Genomic DNA, 11,327 nt, shown 5'->3' on the forward strand with positions numbered 1-11,327 from the left:
TTTCTCTGAGCACATGACCAGGGGAGGTTTTCTTATTCCTCAAGGTTTTACGTTTTTTATCTTTTTGTTTCTGCAAGGCTCCGCTATCTTGAGCCTATTATTCCCTCGCAAGGCCTTGCCCTGTGAAATGCTTTTATTTTAACCTTTAACATTTCATCAACAAAGCCTGGCTCCACGTGTCCCCCCCCCGCCCCGCAACACCCCAAAACCTGCATTTGCACCCCAAAACATGGCTCCATGGCTACCTTATAGCACCCAAATCCCTCCCCCAGATCACTCCATGCCCCTACACCCCCCCAAAACTCTGCTTCCCCCCACTTCCACACACCCCCCCCCCCCCGCCGCGCCGCCTCCACCAGCCCTTTCCCGCGCTCCGCCGCGCGAGACTTCCCGCCATCATCCCGCGGGCGGGTATATGCTAATTAGAGGGCGGGGCTATGCAAATCGCGAGGGCTCGCAGCGGAGTCGCACGGTCGGAGCGGGACGCGGCGATCGGTGAGTGCGGGGCCGGGGTCGGCGACCGGGGGGGGCCGGAGCCGGGGCGTAGCCCCGGCTCCGGCCCCCCCGGTCCCCGACCCCGGCCTGTTGTAGGGCTGCTGGAAGGCCGGGACGAGCCCCAGGGCAGGGCCCGACCGGGCAAGGAGGCACCGCTGGGGTGCAGGCAGGGTGCGGGCAGGAACGGGCAGCCCGTTTTTTTGCCCGGTAGCCCGCAGTTACGGTCGGGAAGTCACCGACCAGCGCTCGATGCTGCGGGCTGGCGGCGGTCGTGAGCGCCCGCTCGTCCAGCGGTGTAATTACAGCCCCCCCCCGCCGAGCATCCCCATTTCCAGATCCCATGAGGAAGATGAAATCTTTTATAACGTCTTGACCTTTGTTAGCGGCTCTTAATTAAAAAACACCCTGGGGAGCTCCGTGTTCCTGGTTCGCTCTGGGCCGTCCCTGCTCCCGCTTGGGCTTCAGGTAAATAGTTGTGCACCGTTCGATGAGGCCGCGTCTGTTTTTATATCCTAAAATGCCGGAACCTCCTCTTGTCCTGGGGGGACACGAGGTACCTGGGGGTGTTGATTGACAGCCAGCTGAACAGGAGCCAGCAGTGTGCCCAGGTGGCCAAGAAGGCCAATGGCATCCTGGCTTGTATCAGCAATAGCATGGCCAGCAGGGACAGGGAAGGGATCTCACCCCTGTACTCAGCACTAGTGAGGCCGCCCCTCGATGAGTGGGTTCAGTTTTGGGCCCCTCACTCCAAAAAGGCCATTGAATGACTCGAGCGTGTCCAGAGAAGGGCAACGGAGCTGGTGCAGGGTCTGGAGCACAGGTCTGATGGGGAGCGGCTGAGGGAACTGGGGGGGTTTAGTCTGGAGAAGAGGAGGCTGAGGGGAGACCTCCTGGCCCTCTGCAACTCCCTGAAAGGAGGGTGCAGAGAGGGGGGATGAATCTCTTGAGCCAAGGAACCAGCGCCAGGCCAAGAGGGAATGGCCTCAAGCTGCGCCAGGGCAGGGTCAGACTGGCTCTTAGGAAGGATTTCTCTGCAGAAGGGGTTGTTGGGTGTTGGAATGGGCTGCCCAGGGCAGGGGGGGAGTCCCCATCCCTGGAGGGGTTGAAGAGTCGGGTTGACCCAGCGCTGAGGGATCTGGTGGAGTTGGGAACGGTCAGGGTGAGGTTCACGGTGGGGCTGGAGGAGCTTCAAGGTCTTTTCCAACCGGGATGATTCTGTGACCTTTGCAGCTCACCGTTGGCATGTGTTGGGTCTGGCTCCAGCCTGTCCACCCAGTTTGTTTCATTTGTGTGGTGTGTGCATGGGTCTCTCATTTTGTGGCCTTTCCTCGAACATGGCAAGGCACCTGCGTCACTGTGGCGGGCCCGGGCTGGACGAAGGCGCAGGGTTGGGTGCTGTGGTTTTGGGCTGGTCCTCGAGCAGTCCCGGCATGGAGGAGCAAAGGTGAAGCCACTCTGTAGCAGAGCTGTTTGCTCAGGAGCTGCAGGGTTGTTCTTAAACTCCTCTTTACTGATGCTCTGGTGTGCATGAAGCAAAATGCTTTAGAAAGACACAGATTTGGGCCTTTCATGTCAGAGAAAGAGGCGCTTGTGCTCTGCTGGGAGCCCTAAAGGCATCTGGGGGGAAACCGCCCCGTTCTCAGGCACAGAGTTTGTGGTGCACCGTCCCCTCACCGCGGCACTCTTCAGTCCTTGCTCTGCATCCCTCCCATCCTTCCCGGGCGGTCGGGCACTGCGGGGCGTGCGGTGGCTCTGCGGCTGTGAGACCCCGGTGCCCTCGTCCGACCGGGTGCCCCACGTGGGCAAGGGGACCCCGCAGCCCTCGGCTGGCAGCAGCTTCACCCCCGCGTGGGGCTGGGACGGAGGGCCCCGGCCCCGCTGGCCTCGCAGCAGACGGGTGCTCCGCCGGGCCCACCCGTCCGGGCCGTTATCTCCGCTCTGCAATTCCGCCGGGTGCCCGTCTCCTCCTTGCCCGGGGAGGGCAGTTTCTGGAGCTGAGGTTTCTATCTGTCCCATGCAGAGTTAGGTGCTTCTGCTCCCACCCCATGTCCCCCCTCCCCTTCCCCCGCGGTGGGATTAACTGTTTAAAGCATTTTTTGGATTCTCGAGGTGGGTTTTTTTCACCAAGCCCTTTGTTCTTGGTTGCTGCCTGCCTGAAGCCCTGCCTGGAGCCCTGCCTGGAGCCCTGCCTGGAGCGCTGCCTGCTGCAGCTGCCAACTCCAGTTCACCCAAGGGCTGTCCCCTTCCCTTCGAGTAAGGACTGGAGCGGCAGCTTTCCAGGGCTAAAAATTACTTGCCAAGTGATGCCATGACACTGCCAGCATGCCTGTCAGCTGGTCTGCATCCCCCACGAGCACTGTCTGATTTTTTTATGCAGCATTTTTATAGGTGTAAGCCTGTAAGTAAGTGAGAGGTGCCCTTTCCCCCATCCCCAAGCAGAGGTGATTGCTAGGGGTATGAGAGACTCGGTTCAAGCCCTGGACTGGACGCGATGCCCCTGTATTACAAGTGCCCTATGCACTGGGGCAGCCTGATACAGACTGAGAATTTGCTTAGCATTAGAATATCTGAAGGATCTTGAGTGTGTAAAATAGGTGAACCCTCAGATTAAAGGTTTTCCAGAAGAATGGAGCCATTTCGTGCACAGCTCTGTTGCTGACTGGTGTCGTGGGTGCTGATGTTAAACTTTCTCCCCTGGACTGTGTCCGGGGATGCTCTGAGCTGTGTCTGTTCTCTGCAGAGCCGGGTGCAGGCGAGGCATCGGCGAGGTTTATTGCCTGGGGTTTATCCCTCCTGCGATGAGACTGGGGACCACAGGGCTGCTCCCCCAAGACAGGTCCCATCCTCGTGTCCGCTCTGTCTCCCAGGGAAAGCCCTGCCCTGCCCAGGGGTACTAGCAGAGGAATCCACTTGCTTTTTCAGAGAAGCCCGTCTCCAGCTCTCCTCCTGCCCGCCTCCCTCGGGTTTCAGCTCTCAAAACAAAATTTGTGGTCTCCAGTAGAGACTTTGCTGTTTGTCTCCCGGGGCACCCCTGGCTCCTCTGGGTGTTTGTGGGGTGCGTCCTGTGCGCGCAGCCAGAAGTCCTTGAGGCTGCTCTGTACAGGCAGTCCAGCATTCAGGTTCCGTTTCCCGGCGCTGTAACAGCTGCTGTCTTCTGTGCTGCAGCCAAATGGCTCGTCCCGGGGCAGCCCTTCCGCCACGCTCTCACCAACCGCATGTTGGTTAGAATTTAGCACTAGTGGAAATTTAAATCTTAACGGTCTAATCACAGAATTATTACTAGATCTGACTGTTACAGAAGAAAATATTGCTACAGAAAAAGTTTCAACAGTAACATAGCTAACACTTGATTTATGTATGTTTGGTAATTGCTCTTTGTTACCCCTGAAATCAGTTTTGCCCAACTCCCAAGTTTTCTTTATCCAGCCACTGGAGTTGTGTGACTGGGGGTTTAAAGTTCTGGTGACTTCAGGATGATCCTGCACCTCTCTCCCCTCCTGTGCCCCTGCTCTTCTGTAACTGCATCGTTAAACTGTGGCCATAAATACTTTGTGCTACACAGAGCAGCTTTTGACGCTCTATGTACAACAGCTGTATCACACAGACAGCATTAAGGAAAAGTAAAAGGAATTACGCAATGACCATCCTGTCATTAGAAAACTGCTGTTACAGCTGTGCAAGCTAAAACAGAGGGAGCCTGAGGAGGGTGGTAGCGTTGAACTGTGTGAACATGGTTCTGGAGGAGGAGGCTGGGGGCTGTAAATTGGTAATTTCACACACAGAAATGGGAGGTTTTGTGGGGAGGAGTCGGCATCATCCCTGTTTATGGAAAGTGCTGTACTGTGACGGCTGACACGGGGTCCTGCAACACCCGCCGGGCACAGGGCAGTGCCCGGGGGAGTTGGGATGAAGCCGCCTGGGCTGCAGCTCGTGCTCCCCGCATGGGCCTGGGGCGGGACAGGGACAGTCCTGCAGCAGCTGCCGGGATTTCAGCGCCCACCTCGCGTGTGCCAATAGCAGCGGCTGACCAGGACACCCCCACTCATCAGCCTGCTGGTTTCCTTTGGTGTTTCAGAGTCTCCTTCCACAGCCTCCCAGGGAAGGCCCAAGATGCAGGCAGACTCCCTTCTTCACAGTGGCTACTTCCACCCGGTGTTACGTTCCTGGCAGTGTACGGCAACCACCCTCGATGCCTCCAACCTCATCTACCCCATTTTTGTCACGTGAGTGAGCCCTGGCTCTCTGGGTTAGGGATGGGCCAAGCTCAGGTTGACTGGCTTAGGTGCTCCCTGAGCTCTTAGATAGGTTCAGACTTCCCAAAAGACTCCCCGTGGAGAAGCCTGGGGTAGGGGCTTCTTTCTCATGCCGAGTCCTCACGTCTCTGTCCCATCCACGTCCTGCAGTGACAGCCCTGATGCGGTGGAGCCTATCCCCAGCCTCCCTGGACAAGGCAGGTAAGAATCCAGCCCTGCTGAGCTGCATGCCGGTCGCTGCCGTGCCCGAGCAGGGTTGATGTGTGGCCTGAGATGAGCATGGGCCAGGGGTGATGCTTCCAACCCTCTGCTGTCTGTGCCGTGGGGATCCCCCAGTGTCAGGCGGGGCAGGAGCATTTGTCTGCCAAGGGAGTGGAAGGAATTATACTGGGGATACTGGGAAGGTACCAGTACTGGCAGCAATAGTACCAGGGTCTTGCAATGTCCCAGAGCAGTCACACATTGTGTGGGCTGGGCACGTGGGAAAGTTGGAAGCGAATGGGGTTTCCAGCAGCAGCTAGAAAAACCTGTGCAGGGATACAGGCTCTGGTCCTGCGTCAGATCTTGCTGGACTGGCAGGTCCCGTCTTCATCTGCTGCTGCATTAGCGGGGTTGTGGTCAGAGAGGCGCCAGGGCGGGGGGGTCCTGTGGGGAGAGGGGCTGGATCTACAACAGGGATGCCAAGATAAGGGATCCAAGGGCAGGGCATGCTCGTCCTTTCAGAGCAGAGAGTGTCAGTGCCCGGCAGATAACGCTCCTGTAGCCCCAGATAAGGTCTCGGATTGTTCCTCCCAGCATTGAGGCAACACCTCCCCTGTAGCTCCAGCTGCTGCTTGGTGTGGATCCCTGTGGATGCTGGATCGCTCACAGACCAGCATCCAAGTCGCAGACCAGCTCACCCCACGGAGCAGGTCTGGGTGCCTGGCAGCCCCCTTCACTTTGCTCTTCTCAGGTATGGAGTCAACAAGCTGGAGGGGATGCTGCGTCCCCTCGTCGGAGACGGTCTGAAGTGTGTGCTCATCTTCGGGGTGCCCAGCAAGGGCCACAAGGTCAGTGTGCGTGGTGGTGGCAGGGGGCTTGGGGTAGCCACAGGGGTGTGGGAGAGCAGCGTGGGGCCGGGGGGTCTCTTGATCAAACAGGAGCAGGTCAGGGTCTCTGGGCATGCTTGCACCCTGCTCAGCAGAGCAGGATGGGGATGGGAGACTGTAGTGACACTCAAAAAGCTCCCAAAGCTCTTGCAGGTGGCCCTGGGACCTGTACTCACTACTCAGAGGCACTACTCCATTGCTCTTTTCCGTCGGGGGTGGTCACACCGCCCGGCGTTACAGGGTCTCACGGTTCAGGAAACGTTTCCAGGGCAGAACTGCTGCCACACAGGAGCCGGTGGGAAGCCCTCGGCCCTGTGTGCTGAGGCATTTCTCCTCTCGCAGGATGAGAGAGGCTCCGCAGCTGATGCGGAGGACACGCCTGCCATCCAGGCAATCAAGAAGATCCGCTCCACCTTCCCGGAGCTGCTGATTGCCTGCGATGTCTGCTTGTGCCCTTACACCTCCCATGGGCACTGCGGTGAGTGCACAGCCTGGGGTCCGGGGCTGCTCTTCGGGCATTTTCCTGGCGCTGGGAGTCCTCGGGGATTTTCCATTTTCTGCTGAGGAGCTCCGTGGACTGGTGGGGTCTGGCCAGCTCCTGCCCCAAGACTTGGCTTCCCAGTACTGGTGCAGCTGAGTCGGGGAGACCTCTCCTGGGTTTTGACAGCAGGGTGGGAGGCATGGGTGGTTAAGGCACCCACTCCAGCCATCTGAATCTGTCTGAGCACCCGTCTGTGTCCCCATCTCCCCACAACCTACGTGTTGTGTCCAGTCCCTGGAGGGCTGCGTCATTGGTCTCCTGCTCCTTACCCAGCGCCCTTAACACGTTCCCCGCTGTTAGGATCTCTGTAGCTTGTCCCGAGAGCCACGCTCCCCACCCCAGGGATGGAGGCAACCGGCTGTCCGGCCCCTCGCGTAACCCCGGCTTTGTCTCCCAGGTATCCTGCGTGACGATGGCACCATCCAGAACGAGATCAGCTGCCAGCGGCTGGCAGAAGTGGCGCTGGCCTACGCCAAAGCAGGTGGGGAGTCTCCTCCCAGTGGTACCCAAGTTTAACTCTCACGGACTTGTCGGTCTCGGTCCAGCCAGGATCGGGGCGATGCACAGAAGAAAGACAAACTGACACCAGTTTGTTGAAGGGGGGACATTGCCAAGAGCAAATGCCGCCACACTGTGCAATCTCCCAACTTACTATCACCTGATTACATAGGTTTGTTCTTACTTTTACATCCTACTGACCTTCAGGTTTTGCCTGTTTATTGCTTACATGCTCACCACACTCTGCAGGGGGTGTTTTTTACTGTTGTTTTTCACACAACACGGTGTTACGTAATGCTGCCTCAGTTTCCCCCAATCATTCTTCAAACCTCAAGCTCAGTTCACATTTCGCTAACCACCAGTTCTTAATTCCCACACAGACTTGCCCCCTCTCGCTTTTAACAGGCCCAAAAGCAAACTGGGCCTGGCTCCAACTGGGAGTGCTTTTGCTCCAGGCTGGGGGAGGCTCCCCCTGCTGTCTGTGCGCTGCCCCCGCAGAGCTGCGGGTACCCGGGGCCCCTCTGGCCCTGGGGTCACCTCCTCCTGCAGGCACTCACAGCCTCGGGCACTTCTCAGCATCTCTGCTCTTTCCCTGCAGGTTGCCACATCGTTGCCCCCTCAGATATGATGGATGGGCGCATCGCGGCCATAAAGGCAGCGCTGATCTCCAATGACTTGGGCAACAAGGTGAGCTTTGGCTGTGCCAGAGGCAGGGGTGACGTCCGCAGGGAGGCTGCACCCCAGCAGGACCGGGCAAGCGGTGGGAGAAGCAAACCCCCACCTTGGCCATGATGTGCCACGGGCATTTCCCTGTCCCAGTGCACACAGGAAGGAAATGTCCTTGATGGGACATGGGGACAACAAGGTGCCAGGCCTCTGGCAGGGGGAGGAGGATGTGGGGCAGAGTATAAAACAGTCACGGGAGAGAATCACTCCTGCCCCGGTGCTGGGATGCAGCAGCGAGCTCCTGGCGTTCACGGCTCCGCCCTCCTCTGCAGGTCTCGGTGATGAGCTACAGTGCCAAGTTCGCTTCGTGCTTCTACGGTCCCTTCAGGTGGGTCTGTCCCTCAGCCTGGAGCGTCCCCAGCCAGGGCTGCTCTGTCCGGGACGTGTGTCCCCGTGTAGTTATTTAGGAACTGGCCTCAGCCAGAGCCTGGGCCGCAGCTGGGGCCACGCTGGTCGCTTTGGAGTGCTCTCCTCCTGCTTCCTGCTGCAAAAGGGAGACAAATGTCCCTCGCCCAGGAGAGGCTGGCTGGTGGGAAGATCACCTCGGGTGATCTGTCCCACCCCTTCACCTGCCCGTGCTGGTGGCAAGGCAGGCCGAGAGGGAGCTGCCTGCAGCTGCCAGGAGCAGTGAGGACAGGAGTCGCAGGAGCTGGTGTTGCCCCAAAGAGTGGGTTCAGGGACAAACCTCAGCTCAGCTGGCTTGTCCCAAGAATGGCCTGACTCCAACAGGGTGTCCCTGAGGGATCTGCCTGGAAAAAAGGAAAGCGTCTGACCTGATTTTACCCCAGATTCTGGGCATGGGGAGGGCAGCGGGTGTTGAAGCACGGCTCCCAGGGACAGCCTGGGCCCGTCGGACTTCCCAGAGTGATCCTGGGGTGCTGAATTGGGTCTGGAGAGCCCCCCTTTTCCAGGCCCCGCTGGCTCAGCCACTTGTCCTAGTCTGTCCTCACGCTTCTGAAGCTCTGTGAGGTGAGAGGCACAGGGAGCCATGCTGGTCCTCATCCCCCGCCCTCTGCCTTGCCTGTCACCAGGGACGCCGCGCTATCCAAACCCGCCTTCGGAGACAGGCGATGCTACCAGCTGCCCCCGGGCGCCAGGGGCCTGGCCATGCGTGCAGTGGTGAGTGAGCCTGCCCCGGGCAGCGCCAAGGGTGGTGGGTTTATGGCTGTGGGGACTGGAAACCCCTCACATGGTGCCTGGCTGACAAGCCTCAGCACCCAGCAGTGCATCAAGGTTTGGGGAGAGCGAGATCAGGGGTGTTGGAATCAGCTGGGGGCAGGGGGCACACCAGCCAAAATGGTCAAGGGTCTTCCCTGTCCACAAGCAAGGGAAACGTGAGGCCCATTGGCCTGCCAGAGAGCTGGTCACTAGCGTGGGCCCGAGGACTGCGCTGGGAGCTGTGGAGTTGGTGACCCCATACCCTGCTGTGGCTTGGGGTGTCAGGGCCAGGGACACGCAGCCGCTGGCTTTCCCCAGGCGCTGGGTGTCTGGTGAGGGGAGTGTCGGCTCTCGCCCATCACAGCCCAACCCTGGCTCCTGGGGCCATTAGTGATCCTTCTGTGATCCCTCTGCAAAAAACAACTGCCAAGTCCAAACTTCTGGGGAAAACCAACCGTGGACTTGCTGGAAAATGTTTTTCGACCCCGAGCTGCCAGGGTCACGTGCATGTTCCCCTCACAGGACCGGGACGTGCGTGAGGGAGCGGACATGCTGATGGTGAAGCCGGGGATGCCCTACCTGGACCTTGTGAGGGATGTCAAGGCTCGAGTAAGCTCCTTCTGCATGCCAGCAAGGGCATGGGGCGGCCCTGGAGGAGGAAGGGCAGGGGGAGAGGCGCGTGTTCAGGATGGCTGGTTTGGATATCCAAACCAGAGGGGCTGTGACTTGGGTTTGTGTGGAGGTGGGTGCTGGAGCTCCTCTGGGAGCACTGGGGTGTGCGGGAACACTGGACACGGGGAGGGGTGTCCCCCGCCGGCTGACCTCCCTCGCTGCCCTCAGCACCCCACCCACCCGCTGGCCGTGTACCACGTCTCGGGGGAGTTCGCCATGCTGTGGCACGGGGCCCAGGCCGGGGCCTTCACCCTGGAGGCTGCCGTCAGGGAGGCGGTGACGGCCTTCAGGCGCGCAGGTGAGGCGGGCGGCGCCGGGGCCTGCTCCCCCTCCCCTCCCCGACCCTGTCCCCTTGTCCCCCCTCCCCGGGCCGGCTCCAGCGTCTCGTCTCTCCGCAGGGGCCGACGCCATCATCACGTACTTCGCGCCGCAGCTGCTGCGCTGGCTGAGGGAGGAAGCGGCGGCGGCGGGACGGGCCTGAGCGGGGGGGCGGGACTTCCGGGGGCTGGGGGCGGGACTTCCGGGGCAGCCGTGGCGCCGCGCAGGTGGGTGCAGGCTCGCCCGTGGGCCCCGGGACCGCGCGTGGCCCCGGCCCGGCCCGCCCGGCTCCTCCCCGCCCCGCCAGCCCCGCGGTGGCCCGCCTGGGCCCCAATCACCCGCACCCCCAGCCCCGCCACACCGTGGGTACGGCCCCAGGTGCACCCGCCCCACGGCGGGGGGACGGTGCAGCTGCCCCGGCCTGGGAAACTTTGCACCCCGGGAGCGGCAGCGGGGCCTCCCCTCCCCCGCCGTATCGCCCTGCAGAGCCCCCCACGAGGGACACTGGCACCCGTGGGTGTGACGTGGGCACAGGGTCGGTGCCCACACCCCGCTGATCCCACCAGCGTGAGCCACGCCCGGTCCCGCCTCCCTCCAGCAGAGCACCCGGCCCTCACCTCCCTGTTTGTTCTAGGTTTCCCTTAGTCCTGAGCTTTGCTGAGCCCATGCTTAGGCTCCGCTTACTAACGTGGGACGTGAAGGACACACTGCTGCGGCTGCGGCAGCCGGTGGGCGAGCGCTACGCGGCTGAGGCCTGGGCTCACGGGGTCCGGGTGCAGCCGGAGGCTCTTGGTCGGTCATTCCGGGAGGCGTATGGAGCCCAGAGCCGGCACTTCCCCAACTACGGCCGAGAGCAGGGGCTCAGCTCCCGGCAGTGGTGGGTCGATGTTGTGAAGCAGACCTTCAGGCTCTCGGGCGTGCACGACGACGGAGTCCTAACACTGATGGCAGAAACCCTCTACCATGACTTCTGCAGCGCCCGTAACTGGGAGGTGCTGCCGGGAGCCCGCGAGACCCTGAGCCGGTGCTGCCAGCGTGGCTTCCGCATGGGGGTTGTCTCCAACTTCGATAACCGGCTGGAAAATATCCTCTCCCAGTGCAACCTGCGGCACCACTTTGAATTCATCCTCACCTCCGAGGACGTGGGCTTCGCTAAGCCAGATGGGAGGATCTTTGAGAAAGCCTTGCGCCTTGGCGGGGTCCCCCCAGAGCACGCGGCTCATGTGGGGGATGACTACACCCGGGATTACCGGGCAGCCCGAGCTGTGGGCATGCACAGCTTTCTGCTCTGGGTGGCTGGGCAGGGCGAGGAGCCGGAGGTGCCCCCCGAGCATGTCCTGCCCACGCTCAGCCACCTCCTGGCTCTGATTGAGAAGGGGTAGCTGTGTTTCGGGGGAGCAGCGCTGCTGCCGAGCAGCGAACCAGTCCTGGCGTGTGATTTCTTGCTGCTGGTTGGGCAGGGAAAAGAAGGGAGCACTTCTGAGCACAGGGAGCAGTGCTGCCTGTGGAGCAATAAAACGCATCTGATGCTCAGCATCGCTGCTGCTGTCTTTCATAGCTCTAAAAAACACTATGGAA

The 11,327-nt window shown here is 60.7% G+C and overlaps 2 protein-coding genes across 2 annotated transcripts; both read left to right on the top strand.

The window, feature by feature from the left end:
* Positions 1-436: 436 nt before the first annotated feature.
* On the top strand, positions 437-9,963 carry ALAD (aminolevulinate dehydratase). Its single transcript, XM_074846205.1, has 12 exons — positions 437-495; positions 4,571-4,718; positions 4,899-4,949; positions 5,701-5,797; positions 6,179-6,314; positions 6,775-6,858; positions 7,474-7,562; positions 7,874-7,929; positions 8,633-8,720; positions 9,282-9,368; positions 9,600-9,729; positions 9,830-9,963. The coding sequence occupies exons 1-12, from the start codon at positions 438-440 to the stop codon at positions 9,910-9,912; spliced, it is 1,107 nt and encodes a 368-aa protein (XP_074702306.1). The 5' UTR covers position 437; the 3' UTR covers positions 9,913-9,963.
* Positions 9,964-10,405: 442 nt separating this feature from the next.
* Positions 10,406-11,282, top strand: HDHD3 (haloacid dehalogenase like hydrolase domain containing 3). Its single transcript, XM_074846208.1, has one exon. It carries the CDS (start codon positions 10,415-10,417, stop codon positions 11,129-11,131), a length of 717 nt encoding a protein of 238 aa, XP_074702309.1. The 5' UTR covers positions 10,406-10,414; the 3' UTR covers positions 11,132-11,282.
* The last annotated feature ends 45 nt before the right edge of the window (positions 11,283-11,327 follow it).

Source organism: Strix aluco, chromosome 20 (assembly GCF_031877795.1).
Source record: "Strix aluco isolate bStrAlu1 chromosome 20, bStrAlu1.hap1, whole genome shotgun sequence".
Classification (NCBI taxonomy): Eukaryota; Metazoa; Chordata; class Aves; order Strigiformes; family Strigidae; genus Strix; species Strix aluco.